The sequence below is a fragment of the Carcharodon carcharias genome, chromosome 7 (assembly GCF_017639515.1).
Source record: "Carcharodon carcharias isolate sCarCar2 chromosome 7, sCarCar2.pri, whole genome shotgun sequence".
Lineage (NCBI taxonomy): Eukaryota > Metazoa > Chordata > Chondrichthyes > Lamniformes > Lamnidae > Carcharodon > Carcharodon carcharias.
Window position 1 is genome coordinate 129,289,174 of NC_054473.1, and position 26,272 is coordinate 129,315,445.

At 38.9% G+C, this 26,272-nt stretch overlaps 1 protein-coding gene across 2 annotated transcripts in view; it reads right to left on the reverse strand.

Moving 5' to 3' along the window:
- Positions 1-3,663: 3,663 nt before the first annotated feature.
- Positions 3,664-26,272, reverse strand: part of nutf2 (nuclear transport factor 2) — a 53,637-nt gene continuing 31,028 nt past the window's right edge. For both annotated transcript variants that reach the window (XM_041191314.1, XM_041191315.1), the window contains one exon: positions 3,664-8,380. In XM_041191314.1, the coding sequence (XP_041047248.1) occupies positions 8,267-8,380 (114 nt within the window). In that variant the 3' untranslated portion in view covers positions 3,664-8,266. The remainder of the gene's footprint in view (positions 8,381-26,272) is intronic.

Sequence of the window (26,272 nt, forward strand, 5' to 3'; positions counted from 1 at the left end):
GGAACAACTTCTTTCCAGAATGGGCAGTGAAAATAATTGATAATGATAAGAAATATTGATTAGTGAACTGGTTCCTAAAGAAATGCACACCAGGAACAAATGCAATGATTAAAAATGACGAAGATGAATCTAAGACTGAGTTTTTAAGATATCTCAGATTTTCATGGTGATAAGAGCAACTGTGTTAAAAGTAATCAACTAACATCTGAGTTTTGAAGCCGTGACAGATAATGAAATCACAATCATGCTGCCTATGTAAAACAAACCATTGTTACTGAACCTTTCTAGAGCAGTCTGTTGAAATGCCTATCCTTTAAGTTCTTAAATTTTGTTGGTATCTGATTAACTGTTAACCTGCATGGAGCATTATTTCTTTCTAGATTCAAAGTATGTTGTGGATATTCCTTGATGAGGAAGGAGAGAAATACTGGAATACATTACTTGAATCCTTCCCTTACTAATGAAAATTGGTGGTTCACAATGAGCTGATGTTGATCTGACAGGATGGTGCACCCTAAACCAATTTCATGAGAGGACATGAAGACAAATAAATTAGCATTTCTCAAATGTGGTAATTGTTTGAACTGTAGATAGTGTTTTGATTCAGAAATTTCCCCACTCGCTAGATTGCCTTTTTTGTATCAAAAACAAAAATACCTGGAAAAACTCAGCAGGTCTGACAGCATCTGCGGAGAGGAATACAGTTAACGTTTCGAGTCCGAATGACTACTCAAAACGTTAACTGTATTCCTCTCCACAGATGCTGTCAGACCTGCTGAGTTTTTCCAGGTATTTGTATTTTTGTTTCGAATTTCCAGTTTTTTTCTTTCGTCTTTTTTGTATCTTTGCTTTCCAATGTATATAATTATATACATGTAAAATTTAACCATACATTGCTAAGAGAAACGGTACACAATTTTATTAAGAGCAATTTAAGAGGAGAATGAGGTTTATTGACATAAAATAAAATGGGCAATTGATAAGTCAAAGTGCAAGTAATTAAAAGTATTGTCTAAAGCGTTACAATCTCCGTAAAGGACGACAACCTTTTAAAAGATTTGAATTTCCAATGACTGACTCAAAGGATCACTTGACAAGATTTCATATTTAGGATTTTTACTGTAACAAAAATCTACATCAACCAAACATTACTTAGTGGGCACCAAATACATACCCCCACTGAACTTCCTAACATGATTGAAAACCCTATGCTGCATTTATACATTGCACTGCACACACTGAAGAATTATTGCCTTTACAGGAACCAGCCCAAAGTTACTCCCAGCTTCCAATAGGCTCGCTTCTCCCCATTTCACTGAGTCATTACATCCAGCATCTCTCAGTCTTCTGTAGTTCCCTGAACTGTATTTCAGCAGCAAGGCCTACTACAGTGACTTCTCCCAGGCAGGGCTAAATCTTCAGTGTCCTTAAATCTCTACAGATCACATCTCTTCAACCAGAGATAGGCTGTCACCCACATTCTGCCCAGTGGCAGAATTAGATTAGATTCCAAATGTTATAGAAAATGAAAGACTGGATATTGGATGGGAATATGGTTTGGTGCAAAAAATGATGATTTTTCCCCTGCTGTTTGCATCAACTGCTATATTGCTCTCTCTCTATATCCAGGGGCTCTGATCTAGAAAATCAAGAGCCTGTAAGTCTACCTACAGCAAGGCCAGCTGCTCCCTTCTTTGTGCGGTGTGAATGCTGGCACTTGAGTTTCAATAGGATTTGCCTTGAGTCCCCACGGTGACCAGGACAAATCAGCTTATCACCAGACAGAATAGTAGGAAGTCACATGCTCCATTTTACCTTGAATTAAAACATAAAAGCCTCACATGTGGAAAAAAAGACAAGTGTTATATCAGAACAAGTTTTAAAAATGCTTTAAAAATTCAAAGGTTGAGGATCATTTTTCTACTTAAATTAGATGCAAATATAATCAATTAGATTTCAAGTGTTATATTAAATGAAAAACTGGATATTGGATGGGAATATGGTTTGGTTTAAAAGATGATTTGGCTTGGTGTTTTTTTTGCTAAGAAGCCTTGCTACCCGTTGTTAAACTGATGGAATATTTAAAGTGGAATCAATGTGCTTGATATGGGGATAAAATACACAAGAAAATAACGAACTACCTGAAGATATAGTGAGGGGAAAATGGTCTGGATCACACCAGAACTCCTTGTTGTGTATGCTCAGCTTTAAAAAGTGAAATATAAAATAGAAAATACAAAAGGAATACAGCACCTCATTTACAGTGTACTAAAGATAATGGAGGGTCAAAGAATTCAATCCCAAAGCACCAATAAAAAAAAAGCACTTTTTTAAATAAAAAGACAATTTGCTTTATTCAGTCACCTTAAATCAGTTGTCCCAATGTTTTGCCACATACAGAGTAATATCCACTTTCTCTGACTCAATGAGCAGTGCCAAGTTTCCAGCAATACAGTGAATCCTTCAATATCTTTCTACCTTTTAACACACTCCAACTTGTTATAAATAGGCAACAAGCTTGCAATTAAATTGAAATTTATAAGGCACCTGGACATCAGAACTAAACAGTAAATAAAATGGTCATAGTTCAAATGATCATGAAATTTTGCCCAAGTAGTACACCTGTGCAAATCAGTTACGATTGAACGATTCAGTGCTCCTCGCTTTTGGGATAAGCTCCATGTTTGACTGTTAGATGTTGAGCAAGCTCTATACACAAAAATGAGTACCGTGCTCACTTTCGTATCATCACAGGACATAAGAGACTGTGATAATCAGCAATTTTACAAAAATAGGCAATGTCTGTGGGGCAGTTGGTGCTGAATACATACAACACATACTGATCAGAATACGTCCAGGAAGGAAATAAGCAAGATTACTCTTTTGGAAAAGGCAGAAATAAAGGGACCCCTAATTCTCATCTGTTTTAAATTAAATAAACTATTTGGTTTCATTCACATCCCATTTTGCATCCTATCCTACATTGTACATGTAAAGTATACCACCATTCTGATTTTGCGTGTTTGAAAAAGTAATTTAAATTTCTTCCCCAGCAAAATTTTCTCCTTTTCTGTTGATGCTCACTGGGGTTTTGTTATCTGGCATCATGGGTAATTATTATTCATGTGTTTGTTTGAACAAGAAGTTTCAGTAGGCTATTCAACCATAGGGAACAAACCTGGGTCACTGGGAAGTCTAAACAATACTTCCATTATCCAGGCATTGTATATCACAAACAATCAACTGAACATGTATAGTTAAAGGAAATACAGATCACATTATGTTTTAGATTTCATCTTGAAATGTTTGCAATTACTTTGAAATCCTTGTGAATTCTTGTAAGCTTGACTTAATATAAAATGTACTACAAATTCAAGCCACTTACTCAAACCAAACATATATATAATTAAAATGAAGTCATGGGAAACTTTTCATCATCACCTTTTCCTATCTACTTATTTGATTGGGACAAATGACAAATTTTACAAAACTGAAGTATGCATTATGAAAGAATTAAAAACAACCCATGAAGTATAAACTAATGAATGAGAAATCTTCAAATGTCGTCGATATCCAACATATCAATGCTCTAACCTTAAACCACCTGCTACAATGCCTTAATCCATTTTCAGCTGAAGCAATAACATTAAGTACAATAAGAAAGCTGTTTGATAAAGTTTATTTTAGAAACCAACAAAACAATGATTTTACACTGCAATAAAATCAATGTGTACCAGTTATTACTGAAAGGAGAGCTTTCATTTTCCTAAAAAGGTCATCAGAAGTTAGATTCTGTATACGTAAGCCTAAAAAAGCATCACAGCTTCAGGAACATCAGATGGCCCATGATTCTTAGTTATGTCTGGGACTGTGAGAGCACCTGAAAGCAGTGCTCCTGTCAACCTAAACCATATAGCAAAGGAAAAAAAGGCTAAATGGATATCTAAGAAAATATTTTTTGATCAAGATTATTTTTTCAAACAGCAAAATATCTAAGGCAAAACAACATATCCTTAGTATGGCACAAAGTAACATATTTAAATAATTTCTGAACAAAAGTCCTTTGACACAAATTCACAGTACATTAGGTGTAAGCTGTACACGGTGCTTTACAGTTGCCAAGAATTCTGAAGGCAGCTTGAGTTACAACCATATGAAGGGCAATATTCAACTAATTCACCCAACTATCCATTCTTTTGCACATACGTTTGCTTTTGATGTACTTGTTCAAACTATTCTCATATCTTTAATTTATTTTTCAGCAACTCCAAAACATTGCAAAATATACACTTTTAATGTATATGTTTTTCAGTTCATTAAATTTAAACGTAGTTATAATTCCATAAATGTATTCTTATACATTACCATTTTGATTGGCAATTATCATTAAATACTTGCACTTAAATTGTCAGCTTTTTATGCATCATTGCAGTAATGTTTCCAAAAATTGGTTGAAATAATCAGGAGTTATTTAGTTATATCATAAAAAGGTTACACTCCTTTATGTACTCTTAAATTTGCTTAAGAACAACAATGAAAAAGATCAGAAAGGAAACTAAGCTTACACTAAAGAATAAGACAAAAACACCTAGGTAAATCTTTTCTCCAAACTGACTGAACACATTCCATAGCCAGATTGGAAATAATAACTTTCAAAGGTGTTTTAATTCAAACAGGAATTTCATGGAGTTCTCAGCTCAAATAAAATCGATTCATATAAAGTATGAAGGAGTTTGTGGCTGGTATGTCAACTTCATAGGCCATGTTGTGAATACTGATATAGAAGCACCAATGGTTAAAGCCACCAGCAATCTCCCAAGGAGCTTCAAAAAAAAATTAGATGATCCATCATTGCAGTAGCAACCACACTCAAAGTTCTTAAGTGGGCCACTCAAATCTGTCAACCTTAAGTGTGGGGAAATTCTCAGTCAATTTGTCACACACAAGGTGTCACTATACAACAAGAAATTGATATTGTTGCTTCAGCATTGGGAAGGTTATTTGTACCACCAGCCAATCATGGAGTCATTTTGGTTTTGACCCCTGTAAAATCAACGACCAGCATGCACTCCTAGCTGAAACAGAATGGGTGCGAAACAGCCAACAGAATGTAAAATAAGCAAATACAACCTTTCCCATTCCAGTCTTTCACTGGGAAAAGGATCCGACAAATTAGAGAAAAGGTTGCATCAGAATATGTTCATAAGAAGGCATCAGATGATTCCTGGATTTACTTGAAGGCTGAATTACTATTTTTAGTAGTGTGCTATAGTGTTCTTTTATATTTACATCAGAAATTTTTCTATCCATAGAATGAACTGTGTGACAAATGTGAATATTTAAAGATAAAAGTGATGCTTCTATGGAACACATGTAATGTACCATGTTTTAACCATTTACGAAATGTATAGTAACAAAATGTAAATAGACACTATTGAATCACAAATAGATTGCAAAAGAAACTGCTCCTTGATAAATGGTGACTCAATTACACCATTGCACATGTGCCTTTAAGAAAGAAGGGCAGACGGCTTTCACAATACTGTGACACAAAGTTCTGAGTTGAATTAGACACAATATTTGCTTTGCTTTACCACAAACTCTCCTCAGTGCTCAACATGGTAATTTCAGCCTGCACATTCATTATTGCGACATATACCCAAATTGATTCAACCTAGGGCAAGGCACAGAGATGAATTTTAAACTGTGATAGCCATCATCTTTAATTGGAATAAAACATCAATGAACTAGAAGCTATCAAATTAGAATTAACTGACTTTATTCATATTTTAGAAACTTTACATGCAATTACGAAAACCAAACAACTTCTTATGGGACATTAAAGACATTAAATTATTGTCCACAAAATATTAGACACCTCTGGATATCTAAATTTAGAATTATGTTCGGTACAGTCCTCTATGTACTTCATTATGTAATATACCAGATTCCAATTAAAAAATTCTAACTCAGAACGTTGCTCTGTATAACATTTGGTTAATTAAACTAAATTTTCTAACCTATATTGTACAGTTGCCTGCAAGTTCAAAATCAAACAAATGCTCACTTCTTACCATGACAAACATGAGGCTTAATACTTCACAGTACAACTGCCAGCATTACCAAGTTGCACAAGAATATTCAAGCTGTGGGAGCAATCTGTAAATTTTATAATAATTTTCACAAGTAACTATGTCACTGTGTCAAAACTCAGATTTAACACTCTAATCATTGTCCTGGCAGTTATCAAGTAAAACTGCTGATTTATGTTTTCAGTTTTGGATAACCATACTAAAAGGAATGGTGTCATCTAAGTGGGTTTTGCACCACTTTGAATTTATTGGAGATTAATCCTTTAAGTTCAGGAGAAAAGATACTGGCTCCAAAACAAGTCTGCATTCAAAAAGAATACATTCTCAGAGAAATCACATTGTCCTGTTAAAATCAAGAGGAGTTTTCACAAATTATTGAGATTCTATATCTGTGCACGTGGCCTCACAGAAATGCAGTTTCCAGAAAATTCATAATGTAAATGAATCCAGTGTCAGAAGTTATTTTATAAATATTGTATTTAAAAAAAAGCTTTCATTGTGAAACATACAGACCTAAAAAGGTTGCAGGCTCAAACCATGACACGACTAAGAATGGAAAGTCCTACTTCTTATAGCTATTCAATTACTGGTTTTTTGGAAATTAAACATTTCTGGAATTTAGATGGGGGCAATAATGGGTTGGGCTACTGACCCAATACATGACTACTTAGGTGAGATGTCAGAGTGCCCCGGTAATCATGGAAGTGTACTTCCAACATGCATCATTATTCAAGAAAAACCCAAAATCTGCAACACCAAACCTATGGATACTAAATATATTAGGAGAAAAAAAATCTTAAAGACAACTGTACCAGTAACATTCACATAATTCTTTAAGATAAATGCTAATTTTTATTTTGTTCACAAATGCTTATTGCATTACTAGTATTTTTTGCATTATACAGTAATCTACAGCTCTGGTACCAAGTGATATAGCTTAATATGAATGAATGGATTCCATTTTCTTTTTTGCAGGTTACTTGGATCTATGTCAATCAAAAATTTCATAAAAGAAATAGATGATGCAGTATTCTAACTGATATATCAGAAGTTTTCCAACTTTGTGGTCATAAGCTTAAATGTTAGAGGAACATGACACTGGAATTCACAACAATGAAGAATTTCCAGAGGCCAAAAGCTGACAATCTTGATCCACTTGTAGCTCGACTGGCAACTGGCCACAGTGCAGCACTGGCAGCACCAGCCATTGAAAAGGCCAGTTAACAGTTTCCCCCTTCAAGCTGACTGAAATCACATGGTTAGGAGAATAGAGAAAAAGGGAGAATTAAAATATAATGCATGAGTATCTACAGTAAGTACAACCTAATGTTCCGAGTACTGGCTTGTTTTACTGAAACCTTCAAAATTTGAAAAGTTTAAGTAATATGATTTTCAAGTTCAAATACAGATAAATTTGTAGTTTTAAAACAATTCAACGTTTACACATCATGTTGAATATTGTACAACACAGCTATAAAAGACTTATGTCACTATCTTATTCTTTTAAAGCCTCAATTCGTCAAAGAGACAAAATTAGTCTTCAGTAGAACTGAAACAAGTTAGCTCATGATATACAAGGTAAAACCCAAATAACTATGTTCAAGTTCACTTATGTTATGACTGTCCTTTGATAAGACAAGTGACTAAACCTTCACACCAGCACAAACAATACCCAACAGCAATTTTTCCTTCAATTGGATTATATGGTCAAATACATTTTTTAGTAAAATAAACACCCTAAAACCAGCTAGGAAACTAAATGAAACAATTTCCATCTTAAGAAAAGTACATGGTTTATTGTATCACGAGTCAACAAAACGTTATGAACAAATCAAAAAGTTGGACAGGTAGTTGCTGTTATTTATTTTGATTCTTTGGATTGCTGTAGCAACTTACCAGTACACAGAGGAAAAAAGAAAGTGTGGTATGACTTATCTTCTAAGGCATGCTGGTACAACACACATTGGGGTACTGTCTTGCCCATGTCAGCTAAAGTAATATTTTTCCAAACATCATGCACAAATAGCTAAATTCAAGCAAACTGTGATTAGATACTACGCAGATTGCAGATTTTACTGTTGCGTACAAACTTGTGTATGATATTTGGAATCTAGTTATTGTGATTAATAGCAAATTAGAAGAGTGGATTTAGGGATGTGCTGGAGGCAGAGGTCTCAGCCAAAGTTATGCAGTGCTAGCCTGAAGACATCATTGGTGCAGACCCAAGCGTCGTTGATGTTTTTCAGTAGAAATATCTGGTGAAATCCCATTACAGGGTCTTCATCAGCCTGAAAGGAAAGAAAATAGATTTAGGTTCTGAAGAAGCAAATGTTTCCTTTATTTGTTTGTACTTGCCCTTACAGGGTGAACAGCTAAAATAGTTAGCGTAAAGCTCCGAATACCCAGTTCAGTCATGTAAATAAATTCAATACATTGGTCCTCTGAAGTTCCTGGTTGAACCTATCAGTAAACATTAGGGATCCACTTAGAATCCTTCAGGCTGATTCTGAGCTTTTCCAGTTGCACTTGTAAGGCAGTAGAACTTCGATTATTCACTTAAAGGGCAAAGACATCCATCCCCATATTGAGACTTGCCAAGGCTATTGGCACAAAGGAGTTACATGAGAGAGTGTCAGAGATAGAGAAGCAGCCTGGATTCCTGAAAAGCCATCTTGTCTGGAGAATCCTCACCCTCCATTACAGGCAGACAGGTGTCAGAGATGTGATCAATGTGCTGTAAGAGCCCACCAGACTACATAAATTAAGAGCCATCCTGCTGACTCCACTGGAATTGTGGCCGGCAGATCTTCTGGCCACCTAACCTACTTAAATTACTGACATGCTTAGAGGTGTAGGGCAAGGCGAGAATGCCTAACAAGTACGTTGTATCTGAGTTTATGAAAGAAGATGCTGACAAAATATCAGCAAGAACAGAGATCGCAGAGGTAGTGGATGCAGTGAAAATTAATCGGCAGGGCGTACTGGAAAGGCTGGCTATGCTTAGTGTGGATAAGTCGCACGGTTCAGATGTCTTGCGTCCCAGGTTGCTAAAGGAAGTGGGGGTAGATATAGCAGAAGAGCTCGCCATAATTTTCCAAGCCTCCCTAGATACAGGGCAGGTGACAGAGGATTGGAAAGTGGCAAATGTGACACCCCTGGTAAAGAAAGGGTGTAAAGACATTCTTACAGGCCAATCAGTGTAACGTCTGTGGTGGGTAATGTTCTAGAAACAATAATGAGGGGAAAAAAATCAACAGGCACTTGAGAGGATTGAGCTAATCAAGAATTGCTAGTATGGATTTGTAAATGGCAGCTCATGTTTGGCTAAATTAGTTGAATTTTTTGATGAAGTGACAGAGAAGGTTGAAGGAAAAAGCACTGGATGTTGTCTATATGGATTTTAAGGAAGCATGCGACTAAGTATCACATAAAAAGCTGGTTAACAAAGCTCAGGCACATGAAATGGGACGATCTGTGTCAGCTTGGATAAAAAAATTGGTTTAAGGAAAGAAAACAGCAAGTTGTGGTAAATAGTTGTTTTTCCAGACTGAAGGATAGTAGTTTTTTTACACATATATATTTGATACATGTATAGATACTGGAATACAGAGTAAAATTTCAAAATTTGCTGATGATACCAAACTTGGTGGTGTAGCAAACAGTGAGGACTGCAACAGAATATAGGCTAGTTGAATGGGCAGACAAGTGGCCAATGCAATTTAATATAGAGGAGTGTGAGGTGTTGTAAATTGCAGAAGGGATAGGGAGAGACAATATATACTTAATGACATGATTCTAAAGAGAATGTATGGTCAGTGGGACTCAGAATACAATGCATAGATTTTTGAAGGTGGCAGGACATGTTGAGAGAGCAGTTAGTAAAACATACAGGATCTTGGGCTTCATAAATAGGGGCAGTGAGTATAAAAGCAAACAAGTTATCCTGAACCTTTAGAAAGCTCTGATTAGGCCTCAACTAGAGTAGTATGTCCAGTTCTGGTCACCATATTTTTGGAAGGATATGAGTGCCCTCGAGAGGGTGCAAAGGCGATTTACAAGATTGGTTCTAGGGATCGGGGGTTTTAGTTACAAGATTAGGTTAGAGAAGCTGGGGTTGTTCTCGTTGAAGCAAAGGAGGGTGAGAGGAGATTTGATAAAGGTGTACAAGATTATGTCAGGTTTAGATAACAGGGATGAGAATAGCCGAAGACAAGTTCTGAAATTTAGTGCTGAAGACTAAAAGGTCTGAAAACTTTTTACGCCAAGGAATAATGCAATTATAGCACTTATGATCTCTAGTGATTACAGAAACTTCTAGGCCACTTCAAATTGGTGGAATTATTAAACGTCAAGTGTGCAGAAACATTAGTTTGCTCATTGTTTACCTTCTATTACTGTCAAGACTGTGGACCAATGCATTTGTATCAAATCACCAGAGCAACCTCAGCATTTCAGCATTCAAAGCAGTTAGTATGGACTTCATTCTGTATTTTATGCACTAACAGAAAATGACCATGTTGGATTATGTACATGCGAAGCAAAGCACTACAGCAGTGCTTCAGAAACTATTTTCTAATGTGATGGCATTTTAACTCACCACCACCTTCCTATGGACAACTTGGGATGGACAACAAATGCTGGCCTTGCCAGTGATGCCCACATCCCATGAACAAGTATATAAAAAAACTCTTGAAAATTATCACAAACCCAGATACCAGTAAAAAGAAATAGCAAACAGCATAATAACATTCAGTGAATAATTAAAGTTTGCATATATCAGCATGTAATAATACATCATATAAACATGAAAATCTGTTTCTAAAGTACTTGTAAAAATATTATTTACACTTATACAGGAGTTCAGCCAAGCACTCCATATTCCCTGGTAACAGAAGATTCAGTGAAGCCCCTCACACCTCCAAACCCCATGTACACATTGGAATCAGCCCTTCTCCTCCACCATACATCCTTCCTCCCAGCTCACCTAACACCACTCACTCAGCAGCCCCTCTTCCCAATAACCCACCCGTCACTCACTCAGCAACCCCTATCCCCAACTCCACCCCCCCCAAATTAACTCACTCAGCAGCCCCTTTTCTCAACACAACACAACACCCCCCCCCACCCCGCTAACCACCAAATTAACTCACTCAGAGCCTGGCCTATCCAACAGCCTTACAACAACACCCTGTTGCTCTGGAGCCCCACAGGCCCCTTTGTGGCCAGTCACCGACTGAAAAATAGTGCATTCAGACTCCGCTGCATCATCCCGTGTAGCTAGTTGTACTGTATCAAAGCACGTCCCTTAACATGTCAGTTTTACCCTCTTTTGCAAGAACTCCCGTTCAGACTTGATTCAATGAGGGACTCATTTAAAAACAAGAAAAGTATCAGTCTGAATTAGCAGCAGGGGCAAGTTGTCAAATTAATTTTAGAATATTAATTAATCCAAACAAGGTTGTTCTGAGTCTATTTCCTAAAAGTACATTGGTAATGAACAACACTTTTTACAAAAACTGCATGCTTGATTCTCAATATTATGTTGCATTAATGTAAATTCTTCCATTGAGTGTTTTTTGCAATGGACAATTATTGCAACTATTGCATTTTAAAGCTAACTACATTATAACATCTCAGTGAATTAAGAAAAAAATGTTTGTGGCTTGTAAGCCTTTTTAATGAAGAATAATTCTGTAGTTTTTTTTTGCAGGAGACCAGAAATCATCAATCTTTACACTATCCCTTCCAGTGCACAAGTTTAAACATCTCACCCTTTTGACATGACAAATCAATAGGTAACACACAGTGCAGAATCTACCTAACTTTGGAAATTTCCAGTTTTGATGTCGTCATTTACATCCTCTGCAGCTACTGTTTCCAAGACATGCAAAGGAAAAAAGACTTCTGCATCAGGCTTGGGCTCCTCTGCTCCTTCCCCCTCCCCATTTGCCAAATCCCAGAGAGAATCAGGCTCCACTGCTCACCACCACCACTCCCCACCCCGTCGCCTGCTGAACCCCATGGAGGCTCAGGCTCCGCAGGTAGGCAAGGAAAAATCGTTCCAATTAGATGACAGGAGTAGTTGACATAAATTTAAGATTTTGGCCAAGACATTCAGGTGGTGGAGTGTGCAGCAAGTGGTAATAACCTAGAACTCACCACCTATGAGGTGGTGGAAGTGGAGGCAACGAATGATTTCAAAAGGAAGCGGGATGGGCACTTGATGGAATTAAATTTGCAGAACTGCAGGAGTAGAATCTGAGAATGAAGCTGACCGAATTGCTCTAGAGAGCGCCGATAGGTCTCATTCCGTGCCGTAATCACTCTATGAGCGAAGTGTTAATTCTTTAATATTTATCCCATAAACAGCAGTGGTTTTCTCATCAAAAATTGATGTAACATGATAATGCATTAAATCAGCATCAGCGAGTTCTTTGATAAGGCTGTAAATTCCCTCACTTCAACTAAAAGACATGGTGACTTGCAGGGCTGCGATCTATTTTGCAGTTAGTTTCTAGTCAAACTCAGGAAAAAGTGCAAGCAGCTCAGTTAAATTTTTTTAGCTTACTAATGAGGATGCCTCAAAATACTCTTGCCATCACTGTGCACAAACATAGTTTAACTTCAGTCAATAATGTTCAGTCAGCTTCTGATGTAACAATCAAGATCTCACTATGAAAGGATACTAATCAAACCTCAATTGAATTTAGCTATTACTATGTAGTGCTTTACCAGTAGATGTGAAAACATAGTGGATCAAATGACTTTAAGAAAATTTCAGTAAATTTTGTTCTCAAGTCAAAGCCGGTTTCCTTTCAGCATTGTTCACATTTCGACCTTTAAAATGCTACAGCAATCTTCTCGACAATACCATCAAAACCAACTTTAAAAAATTTGACTCAAATAATTTTTTACATTCTCAAAGTAAATTTGGTATGTATCCCATGATCTGTTTTAAAACAGCATGTTTCAGCCATTTTAGATATTGAATGCATCCAAGTGTAACAAGACCAGTGAGAAAGGTTTGAAAGAAAGACTTGTATTAAATTGTACACTATGAATTCCACCAAAATTATCAATTGTTTAGTCACTAATCATATCTGGCCATGAAATATCATAAAATTACACTTGGCAAAATTTCTCATTTCTAAACTAAGTCTTCCCCTATGATTTTAGCCACCAGGTGTCCTTGTGAGAGATTTCTCAGTTAATTGACCAGCAGACACAGTAAAGTGATCTGAAAGCAGATCACCTTCTTTCAGGCACGGCCCACAGGAACAAGTTATTTGCATTATCAGAATGTCAGCTTTGGCCCAGTGGGTAGCACTCTTGCTTCAGAGTCACACGGTTCTGGATTCAAGTTCCACTCCAGAGGCTTCAGCTTAAAAATCAAGGCTGACACTCAAAGTGCTGAGGGAATCCCCATCTGCCTGCTCAGTCTATGTAAAAGATCCCATGGTACCATTTCAAAAATAACAGCAGGGAGGTTATTCTTGTTGTCCAGGCCAATATTTATCACTCAATCGACATCATAGGTTATTTGGTCATTATCAAACTGCTGCTTGTGGGAGTTTGCTGAATGCAAAATTGGCTGCCATTTTTCCTACGGTACAAAACAAATAATAGAATCAAAGAGAGAGTAACAGACTAGCAGCTAACATAAAAGGAAATCCAAAAATCTTCTATAGGCATAATAAATAGTAAAAAGGTGGCAAGAGGAAGACTGGGGACAATTATGGACTTAAAAAGGGGGATTTACGTAAGGAGGCAAGAGCATGTCCGAGGTACTAAATGAGATTTTGCATCTGTCTTTACCAAAGAAGAAGAAGCTATCCAGGTTACAGTGAAAAAGGAGGTAATTAATAGACTAGAAGGGTTTAAAATTGGTAAGGAGATGGTATTGAATAGGTTGTTTGTACTTAAAAGTCGATAAGGCACCAGAGCCAGATACAATGTATCCAAGGAGACTGAGGGAAGTGAGGGTGGAAATTGTGGCGGCAATGGCCAAAATTCTCCAGTTTCCCTTAGACTCAAGGGTGGTGCCAGAGGATTGGAGAATTGCAAATGTTACACCATTGTTCAAAAGGGTGTAAAGATAAGCCCAGTAAATACAAGGCAGTCAGTTTAACTTCAGTGGTGAAAAACTTCTTGAAACAATAATTTAGGATAAAATTAATAGTTACATGGACAAATGCGTGTTAAGTAAGGAAAGCCAGCATGGCTTAAGGAAAAATCATGCTTCATTAACTTTTAAGAGATAACAAAGTGGGTTAAAGAAAGCAACGCTGTTGATGGGCTTCCAAAAGGCATTTGATACAGTGGTATCAACATGCAACAGATTTATGAGCAAAGTTAGAGGTCATGAAATTAAAGGAACAGCAGCAACACGGATACGAAATTGGCTGAGTGACCAGAAACAAAGTAGCGGTTAATGGATGTTTTTCTAAGGGCCAGTGTTGAGATCCTTGCTCTTCCTGATATATATTAATGACCTAGGCCTTGGTGTACAGGGCACAATTTCAAAACTTGTGAATGATACAAAACTTGGAAGCATTATGAATTGTGAGGAAGATAGTGTAAAACTTCAAAAGGACATGGACAAATGGGGGAATGGATGAACAAGTAGCAATGAAGTTCAATGTGGCTAAATGTGAAATGATTCATTTTGGTAGGAAGAATGAGAGACAATATAAAATAAAGGGTACAACACTAAAGAGGGTGCAGGAACAAAGGGACTTGAATATATACGTGCATAAGTCACTGAGGGTAGCAGGACAGGCTGAGCGTTGTTAATAAAGCACACAGTATCCCAGGCTTCATTAATAGGGGCAGGGTATAAGAGCAAGTAAGTTGTGTTGACCTTGTATAAGACACTAGTTTGGCCTCAGCTGGAGTACTGAGTCCAGTTCTGGGCGTTGCACTTTCAGAAAGATATGAAGGCATTGGAGAGAGTGCAGAAAAGATTCATGATAATGTGTCATGGAACAAGAAACTTCAGTTGCATGAATAGATTGGAGAAGCTTGAGCTGTTTTCCTTGAAGAGAAAATTAAGAGGTGATCTTAGCGAGGTGCTCAAAATCATGAAGGGTCTATACAGAGTAGATAGGGAGAAACTGTTCCCGTTGAAGGAAGAATCCAGAACCAGAAGACACTGATTTAAAGCAAATGCCAAAAGCAATGGCGACATGAGGAATTTTTTTTTTTTGTGTAACCACAGCGAGTAGTTAAGGTCTAGAATGCAGTGCTTGAGATTGTGGTGGAGGAAAATTCAATTGAGGTCTTCAAAGGAGAATTGGATAATTATCTGAAGAAAAAAAAATGAAGGACTATGGAGAAATGACAGGAGAGTGGCACAAGGTGAGTTGCTCTTGCAGAAAGCCAGCACAGACAGGATGGGTTGAATGGTTACAATAGAGAAGGAAGCTAACCTACAATGATGACTACAACAATGGCTTAATTGGTTGTAGAGTGTTTCGAGATGTCTGCTGGTCGTGAAAAGTGCAATATAAATGCATGCCTTCCTTTTTTCTTCTATTTGAGAATGTTAAACTTAGTGTACTATTTATCTGATTATATTTAGCACATTAATTTTGCAAAGCAAGCACTGTGGTCATAGAAATTGAATTATTCTGTGTATTTACAATTCAAGAAATTGTGTTACTGTTCTATTGCCAATGATTACATTGAAGATGAATACAATTGTGTATATTCATGTAGTCAGGAGAGCAATACATTGAAGCAGGATCTGATATCTACAGTGCTGCAATGTCCTCACTGCCTGCTTCTGCCTGAAAAACAAATTAATTTGTATTTAGAAAATTTCATATGCTCTCGGGGTGTTCTCAAGTAGCATTATAAGCCAGTGATCCGTTTTTGAATTGTCATCATTGTTGTCATGTTGCCAAACACAGCCAATTTACAGACAGCAAAATCCAAATAGTAATGAGATAAGTGATCAGTTACTCTATTTTGTGAAACAAAAAAAATACCTGGAAAAACTCAGCAGGTCTAACAGCACCTGCAGAGAGGAACACAGTTAACATTTCGAGTCCGTATGACTCTTCAACAGAACTAAGGAAAAATAGAAAAGAGGTGAAATATAAGCTGGTTTAAGGGGGGTGGGACAAGTAGAGCTGGATAGAGGGCCAGTGATAGGTGGACATGGCCAAAAGATGTCATAGACAAAAGGACAAAGAGGAGTTGAAGCTGGTGATATTATCTAAGGAATGTGATAATAAAGGTACAGATAGCCCTAGTGGGGATGGGGTTGGGGAAAGGGATCGAAATGGGCTAAACGGGAAAGATAAAACAATGGATGGAAATACATTTAAAAATAATGGAAATAGGTGGGAAAAGAAAAATCTATATAAATTATTGGAAAAAAGGGAGATCGGAAAGGGGGTGAGGATGGAGGAGAGAGTTCATGAGTGCAACACCTGCCCCTTTCCAAGGGCCCAAACATTCCTTTCAAGTGAAGCAGCATTTCACTTGCACTTCTCTCAATTTAGTCTACTGCATTCGCTGCTCCCAATGCGGTTTCCTCTACATTGGAGAGACCAATCGCAGACTGGGTGACTGCTTTGCAGAACACCATCCGCCTGTCCACAAGGATGACCCAGACCTCCCTGTCGCTTGCTATTTCAACATTCCACCCTGCCCTCATGCCCGTCCTTGGCCTGCTGCATTGTTCCAGTGAAGTTCAATGCAAACTGGAGGAACAGCACCTCATCTTCCAACTAGACACTTTACAACTTTCGGACTGAATATTGAGTTCAACAATTTTAGATCATGAACTCTCTCCTCCATCCCCACCCCCTTTCTGTTTATCCCCCCTCCTTTTTGTTTTTTCAAATAATTTATATAGATTTTTCTTTTCCCACCTATTTCCATCCATTGTTTTATCTCTACCTTTTAGCCTTTTTCGATTCCTTCACCCCACCACACCCCTACTAGGGCTATCTGTACCTTGCTTTTCCTGCTTTCTACCCTTAATTAGCACATTCCTTTAGATAATATCACCACCTTCAACACCTCTTTGTCCTTTTGTCTGTGACATCTTTTGGTAATCTCCACCTATCACTGGCCCTCTATCCAGCTGTCTTGTCCCAACGACCCCCCCCCCAAACCAGCTTATATTTCACCCCTTTTCTATTTTTCCTTAGTTCTGTTGAAGAGTCATGAGGACTCAAAACGTTAACTGTGCTCCCTTCCACAGATACTGCCAGACCTGCTGAGTTTTTCCAGGTATTTTTGTTTTTGTTTTTAACCTTTTATTTGTTCTCCAAGTCTAGGAAGCTCAAAAGTTGGAGCTGCCAAGATAGGTAAAATATGAATAGGATAACAGAGAAGGATGCTAGAAGAGACATGGGGAATCAGCAATTTTTGTATCTGGCTCTTGTGTGCATGGTCATTTTTCACCTTTTGGAATATGGGGATTAACACCATTTTTGTGCATCATCAACTCTTATTGTACGTACTGGGTTTCACTTTTTGTATACTGATGGGTCTCACATTGTGGGTGTATTGAGGGAAATGGCAACTCAACATTGGTCATGATCCCCGCAATCAACCGGGGTTAGCCAATGTAATTTTGTAGAAACGCGGCCATGATGCCCCAGAAAAGAAAATGACCTCTGACTTACTTTCTTTCTTTGTAGCTTTCCAAGGAGGTAAAATATCACAAATGAGCAATCAAACATTGAAAGTTCAATATTGAATTTTCTACAAGTCTAGGAAGCTCAAAAGTTGGAGCTGCCAAGATAGGTAAAATATGAATAGGATAACAGAGAAGGATGCTAGAAGAGACATGGGGAATCAGCAATTTTTGTATCTGGCTCTTGTGTGCATGGTCATTTTTCACCTTTTGGAATATGGGGATTAACACCATTTTTGTGCATCATCAACTCTTATTGTACGTACTGGGTTTCACTTTTTGTATACTGATGGGTCTCACATTGTGGGTGTATTGAGGGAAATGGCAACTCAACATTGGTCATGATCCCCGCAATCAACCGGGGTTAGCCAATGTAATTTTGTAGAAACGCGGCCATGATGCCCCAGAAAAGAAAATGACCTCTGACTTACTTTCTTTCTTTGTAGCTTTCCAAGGAGGTAAAATATCACAAATGAGCAATCAAACATTGAAAGTTCAATATTGAATTTTCTACATTGCATTACCACATTATGGAATATTGATATTCCACAATGTAGTGCAATAGAAGGCAGTTAGATTACATTTTTTGTACCGGGGTAATTTTATTGGTCCTTCTTCATAACCTCTCACACCAATCTTGGAGGCCTTTGCCCACTTTCTTTCATTTGAGACACTAAGGAGAAGGAAGAATGAGTATATATAGCACCTTTCTCAACCTTAGGATGTTCTAAGTGCTTCACAGCTAATGAAGTATTTGAAATGCAGGGATAAGTGTCCTCAGCAAGATCCCACAAGCACCAATTACATAGCCACCAGGTTTTGTTTTATTCATTTTGGAGGACAGAAAATATTGGCCAGGGCATGAGGAGAATGCCACTGCCCTTCTGTATATTGCACCTAGGATATTAGACATCTCATATCTAGCTTCCCCCATGGGGACAAAGAATGAGGAGGATTCAATCAATAGAAATAAGGACCTGAGCATCAATTAAATGCAAATTCCTCCATAAGTATCATTGCTCAACCCATTCATGGTCACAAAAATAGAAAGTCATGTCACTGCAGAAAATCAGTTGTTAAAATTACTTCTAACACAGAGACTAAGCATGATACCAAAAATTTAAGATACAGTAATAAATCAATAGCCATTTAACTTGTGCATCCTTTCTTTAGGTCACCATGCATTATGCTCGATGCTATCATGAGCTAGTTGCCGAGAGACTTCTGAAATATTTGACTGCTCAGTTCTCCTCATTTCCTTTTCCCATAACACACCAGGAAATTGTGACAATCATTCAGTAAATCACATCCCTTCATCTGCACTGCAAATTCCCCAATTTCAGAATGTGTGAAATCACACAGCACAATATGATACCATTAGCCTCTAGTGATATTTCACTATTAAAAACATATAATTAAATGACAATAATTACAGTCCTGTTTTTTGAAAAAATCTTAAGAGGGCCAATGGGTTGGATCTGCTTAGTGAGAATAACCAAACCTCAGTTTAATGGCAGGACAGATGATGTGACACGGCTGCATCACGTGGGAGTTCCTGGATAACATTATAATCCAGGGTAAATACGTCTGCAATAAGTTGTTTGCGGCTTGAGGAACTTCAGCTCAAAGTTATTGAGCTGGAAACTGAGCTGCAGACTCTGAAACACATCATGGAAGGGGAAAGTTACCTGGATGCTTTATACCAGGAGGCAGTCACACCACTTAGGGTAAGGTCTTCTGATTTGGTCAGTGGCCAGGGGCAGGAGGGTGTGCATGCGAGTGAGGCAGCTAAGGAGACCCAGGGGGCAGCAGTGCAAGCCGCTGCAATTGTCCAACAGGCTTGGGTTCTTTCAGCTTGCTTGGATGAGAGTAGGAGCTGCAGAGTGGATCAGCAAACTGACCATGGCACTGTGAAGCCACCCAAATGGGGGGAACAAAAAGGAATGTTGTGGTACTAAGGGACCGTACAGCAAGGGGAATTGACACTGATCTCTGTAGCAAAGAGCAAGAGTCCAGACAGCTTTGTTGCCTGCTCAGTGCCAGGGCTCGGGACATCTGCTCAGGGCTGGAGAGGAAGTTGCAGTGGGAGGGCGAGGATTCAGTGGTCGTGGTCCATGTAGGTATCAACGACATAGGCAGGATGAGGAAGGAGGCTCTGCATAGTCAGCATGACGAGCTAGGCACCAAATTAAGAGGAGAACCTCAAAGCTAATAATTTATAGGTTATTACCTGAGCCACGTGCAAATTGGCATAGGACAAATAAGATTACAGAAATGAATGCATAGCTCAAAGGCTAGTGTAGGAGAAGTGGGTTCTAGTTTGTGGGACACTAGCACCAGTATTGGAGAAAGTGGGATCTGTATCATTGGGATGGCCTACACCTGAACCATGCTGGGGCTGGCATCCTCGCGAGCCACCCAACTAAGGAAGTAAAAGAGTTTTAAACTGAATAGTAGAAGCAAGGGATCAAATTTGGAAAGATGTGGTAAACTAAAGAGTAGAGACAAGGCAAGAGAGACAGCTATTAATATGGGAAATGATAAACAGACTGTGAAAAGAAGGTACAGAGAGTACAAATCTAAGAGTAAATCAGCAGATAAGGCTTGACACTACAAAAATAAGAAGAGGACAAAACTAAGGACTCTGTATCCAAATAGCACTCGAAACAAAACAGATAGCACAGATATCAATAAATAAGTACGATCTGATAAACATTTCAGGGACATGGTACAGGATTGGGACCTGAATATTGAAGGGTATGTGACATTTAGGAACGACTGGAAGTTAAGAAAAGGTGGAGGGGTGGCTCTATTAATTAATGGTGGCATTAGCACATTAAAGAGGGATGTCCTAATTTCAGGAAACCAGGACGTAGAAGCGGTTTAGGTTGAGATAAGGAATGATAAAAGCAAGAAATCACTTGTGGGAGTGGTGTACAGGCCTCCTAATTGTAACTACACTGTAGGACAGAGTATAAAAGAGGAGATAATGGGAGCATACCAGAAAGTACATCAATAATCATGGGGGATTTTAATTTACATATAGACTGGAAAAATCAGATGGGCAAAGGTGGAATAGATGAGGAGTTCATGGAATGTCTTCAGGATAGTTTCTCAGAGCAGCATGTTCTGGAGCCATATAGACAGCAGGCTATATACTAGACCTGGTATTGAGCAATGAGATAGGATTAATTGATAACTTCCTGTGAAGGCACCCCGAGGTAGCAGCAATCATAATATGATTGAATTATGCATTCATCTTGAGGGAGAAGAGAGTGCAACCAAGCCTAGTATTTTAAACTTAAATAAGTGCTATATGAAGGCATGAAAGCATGGCTCGTTAAAGTGAACTGGCAAATGAGGTTAAGGGATATATCAATATAAGTTCAGTGGCAGTCATTTAAAGGGATATTTCAGAATACACAGAATATATACATTCCAATGAGAAAGAAAAATTCCAAGGAGAGGGCTCCCCACCCGTGGTTAACTAAAAAATGTTAAAGACAGTATCAAACTTAAAGAAAAAGCAGATAATTCACACAAAGACGGGTGGCAGGTCAAAAGATTGGAAAGAATATAAAGAACAGCAAAGAGTGACAAAAAGATTAATAAGGAGGGAAAAATTAGAGTAAGAGAGAAATCTAGCTAGTAATATAAAGACATATAGTAAGTATAGATATCAAAATACGAAGAGTTAACGGAGTGAGCACTGGTCCTATACTGTGCGCGTCTGGGGAATTGATAATGGAAAATAGGGAGATGGCAGGTCAATTAAACAGGTATTTTGCTTCGGCCTTCACTATAGCGGACACAAATAACATCCCAGAAATAGCTGTAAATCAGAAAGTGGAAGGGAGGGAGGAACTCAGGGAAATTACACTCACCAGGGAAGTGGTATTGAACAAATTGTTGAGGTTGAGCGTTGACAAATCCCCAAGTCCAGACTGACTTGACCCTAACGTCTTGAAAGAGGTGGCTAGTGAGATAGTTGATTTTAATTTTCCAAAATTCCCTAGATTCGGTGCAGGTTCCATTAGACTGGAAAATAGCAAATATAACTCCTTTATTCAAAAAGGGAGGGACACAGAAAGCAGGAAACTATAGGCCAGTTAGCCTAACATCTGTCATAGGGAAAATGTTAGAAGCTATTATTAAAGAAGTTATAGCAGGGCACTTAGAAAAATTCAAGGCAATCAGGCAGAGTCAACATGGCTTTGTAAACGGGAAATCATGTTCAACCAATTTAGTGGAGTTCTTCAAATGAGTCACATATTCTTCATGGATAACGGGGAACCATTGGATGTCATAGAAGTCTACAGCATGGAAAGAGGCCCATTGTGTCCCCACCGATCATCAAGCCCTAATCTACTCCGATCACATTTTCCAGCACTTGGCCCATAGCCTTGTATGCTGTGGTGTTTTAAGTGTTCATCTAAATACTTCTTAAATGTTATGAGGGTTCCCGCATCTACCACTCTTTAAGGCAGTAAGTTCCAGATACTCCCCACCATCTGGATGAAAATTTTTTGTCCTCAAAACCCCTCTAAACCTCCTGCCCCTTACCTTGAATCTATGCCCCCTGGTTACTGACCTCTCTACTAAGGGGCAAGGTTTCTTCCTATGACCTTGTAATTTCACCCACTGCAGTCAGGTCCCCCCTCAACCCTCTCTGCTCTAAGGAAAACAACCCCAGCCTACATCCTGGTGAATCTCCTGTGCACCCTCTCTAGTGCAATCACATCCTTCCTATAGTGTGGTGGCCAGAGCTGCCAGGCACCAAGTGAACATTCAGAAGGCAACACTAGCTGTACAGTGAGTGACACCAGTGAACATTCAGACTGCCACACTGCCTGCACAGTGAATGTGACCAGTGAACATTCAGACTGTCAATCTGACTGTACAGTGAGTGATACCAGTGAACATTCAGACTGTCGCATTGGCTGTACAGTGAGTGTTACCAGTGAACATTCAGACTGTCGCACTGAGTGCCAGACAGTGGCACCAGTGAACATTCAGACCGTCAATCTGACTATACAGTGAGTATTGAGACTGCCACCCTGGGTGTCACGCAGTGACACAATTGAACATTCAAACAACAAAACTGGCTGTACAGTGAGTGTCACCAGCGAACATTCAGGTGGCAGCACTGGCTGCACCAGTGAACATTCAGGTCATCAATCTGGCTGTACAATGGGTGCCACCAGTGAGCAGACTGCCACACTGCCTGCACAGTGAAGTGCTCAGTGAACATTCAGACTGTTAATCTGACTGTACAGTGAGTGACACCAGTGAACATTCAGACCGTCGCATTGGCTGTACAGTGAGTGTTACCAGTGAACATTCAGACGGCAACACTGGCTGTACAGTGAGCTGTACTTAGATTTCCAGAAGGCATTTGATAAAGTGCCACATCAAAGGTTACTGCAGAAAGTAAAAGCTCCTGGTGTGGGGGGTAACATGTTGGCATGGATAAAAGATTTGCTAGCTATCAGAAAGCGGAGAGTTGGCATAAATGAGTGTTTTTCTGGTTGGCAGGATGTGGCAAGTGGCGTGCCACAGGGAACACAGTGCTGGGACCTCAACTTTCTACAATTTATAAATGGCTTGGATGAAGGGACCAAAGGAATGGCTGCTAAATTTGCTGACAACACAACGATGGGTGGGAAAGTAAATTGTGAAGAGATCGTAAGGAGGCTACAAAGTGACAAAGATGGGTTAAGTGAGTGGGAAAAGATTTGGCAAATGGAGTATAATGTGGGCAAATGTGAAATTGTTCAATTTGGCAGGAAGAATAAAAAAAAATTATCTAAATGGTGAGAGATTGGAGAGTTCTGCGATTCAGATGGATCTAGGTGTCCTAGTGCATGAATCACAAAAGCTTAGTAAGTAGGTACAGCCAGGTAATTAGGAAAGCTAATAGAAAGTTATCATTTATTGTGAGGGGAATTGACTACAAAAGGAGGGAGGTTATGCTTCAATTGTACAGGGCCTTGGTGAGACCACATCTGGAGTATTGTGTATAGTACTGGTCTCCTTATTTAAAGAAAGATGTAAATGCGTTAGAAGCAATTCAGAGAAGATTTATTAGACTGATACCAGGAATCGGCTGGTTGTCTTATGAGGAAAGGTTGGGCAACTTAGGCTTGTATCCAATGGAATTTAGATGAGTAAGAGGTGACTTAATTGAAACCTTTAAGATCCTGAGGGGTCTTGACAGGGTGGATATGGAAAGGATGTTTCCTCTTGTGGGAAAATATAGAACTAGGGGTCACTGTTTAAAAATAAGGAGTCACTCATTTAAGACAGATGAGGAGAAATCCTCTCAGAGTTGAGTGTCTTTGGAACTCTCTTCCTCAAAAGGCAGTCAAAGCAGAGTCTTTGAATAATTTTATGGCAGAGCTAGGTAGGTTCTTGATTAACAAGGAGGTGAAAGGTTATCAAGGGTAGGCAGGAATGTGAGGTTGAGGTTACATTCAGATCAGCCATGATCTTATTGAATGTTGGAGCAGGCTCAAGGCTCCTAATTCGTATGTTCATATGTTTGTATGTCCATATGTATTTTCTTCCCTGAAGAAATTGCCTTGCTTTTCCAAATATTTCCCCTCTTAGCCTACCCATGAACTCAAAGCCAGAACAGCTGCAGTTCGATTGCTCAGCAATTTTAGCTGGTTAGCAACTGGAAGTTTCAAAACCCATGATGAGTTAGTTGATTTGAGGCAGCAGGAGCTCTGCAAATGGCTTCAGCCCTCTTGGCTCTTACTCTATCATTCTGCAATATCCTAGCATATGGGTGGACAAGACCGCATTCTGCTACAATGGTCTCAAAGGTCAGTCACCTAATACAATTTCAAAGCTCATACATGAAAAACTACCCTTCGGTATGTTACTGAAGAACACCTGGCACCAATGGCAACTCAACCCCAGATAATCTGAGGAAGCGAGGAGAGATAATTGAAAAATAGGTGAAATTTGAGCAACAGTCAGTTCTGAAATACTCATGACCAATTGGTTCTGAAGCTAACACCATTACAGTAATGCCAGAAAGTCATCGTCATGAAACATATGTTAAGTTTTGTAACAACTGGTGTCCATTCTGTCAAGGTCGAATTACTGTTGGCACTGCAAATTGCTGGTCGATATTGTGCTTCACTTATATAGTTAATGCTTTCCAGTGTTTCCAAACGGGTAATAGTTTCCATGGATGACAGCAAATTCTACTTTGGATAGGAATGCATAGAAGGCTAATTCAGCATAAGTTTTATATACGGACCTGGTGTTTCCTCTGCATTCTTGCCCAGATCCACAAATTTAAAAAAAATAGGAAACATAATCTCAGGATAAGGGATAGGCCATTTAAGACTGAGGTGGAGAACAATTTCTTCACTCAGAGGGTGGTGAATCTAAAGGGCTGCGGAAGCTCAATCATTGAGCATGTTCAAGGCAGAAACTGATAAATTTCTGGAGACTAATAACATCAAGGGATATGGAGATAGCACAGGAAAGTGACACTGAGGTAGACGATCAGCCATGAGCTAACTGAATGACTGAGCCGACTCGACAGGCCAAATGAGCTACTCCTGTTCCTACAAACTGGGTGTAAGCTAATTATGTGGCTTAAAAGATCATGAAATTTTGGGCATAAGGGTGAAACATTTGCAACTATAATATGGCCATGTCTCCTCGGCCTTTTATGCCTGTCCTCAAACTTTCCATCTGAACAAATCTCCATCCGTAAAACTGGCCATGCCCTGACTAAAATGGGAGTATCTTCCAAATGCGCTTGTTTGGTGAATAGTTTCAATTCTGTGACCCGATTTTCAGGTGTGGCAAGTAAAAGTCATTTTATCTTGTCTTTTAACTGTAATTTTCAAAGCATTTTTATAAAATGTATCCTCACCTGAGACACACTCTGTATTTTAATGTATTTTTTATGGCAAAGAATAAACCAAACTAAAAATTGCAAAGCTTCCATCAGGCTCTAATAAATGCTGTGACTATTATTCGTGAATGATGGTTGAATAAGTCAAAACATTTTAAGAATCAGTCTCCAACAAGCAGAAAGTCTAACCACTACCCCTTGACATTCAATGGCATAAGCATTGTCAAAGCCCTCACTGTCACAGGTGGGTCACCATTGACCAGAAACTCAACCATAAATATGGTGGCTACAAGAACAGACAGAGGCTGTGTATTCTACAGGGAGCGATTCACCTCCTAACACCCAAAGCCTTTACACTATGTCCAAGGGGTAAGCCAGCAATCTATTAGGATACTCCCCAGTTGCCTGGATGAGTGCATCTCCAACAACACTCAAGAAGCCGAACATTAGCAGCCCATTTGATTGGCACCCCCCCTTGTACCTTAAACTTTCACTCCTTCTACCACCGGCACACCATGGCTGTAGTGTGTACCATCTACAAGATACACTGCAGCAACTCACCCAAAGCTTCTTATACAGCATCTCCCAAACCCACATCCACTGCCTCCTTGAAGAACAAGGGCAGTAGGTGCATGAGAACATCACCAC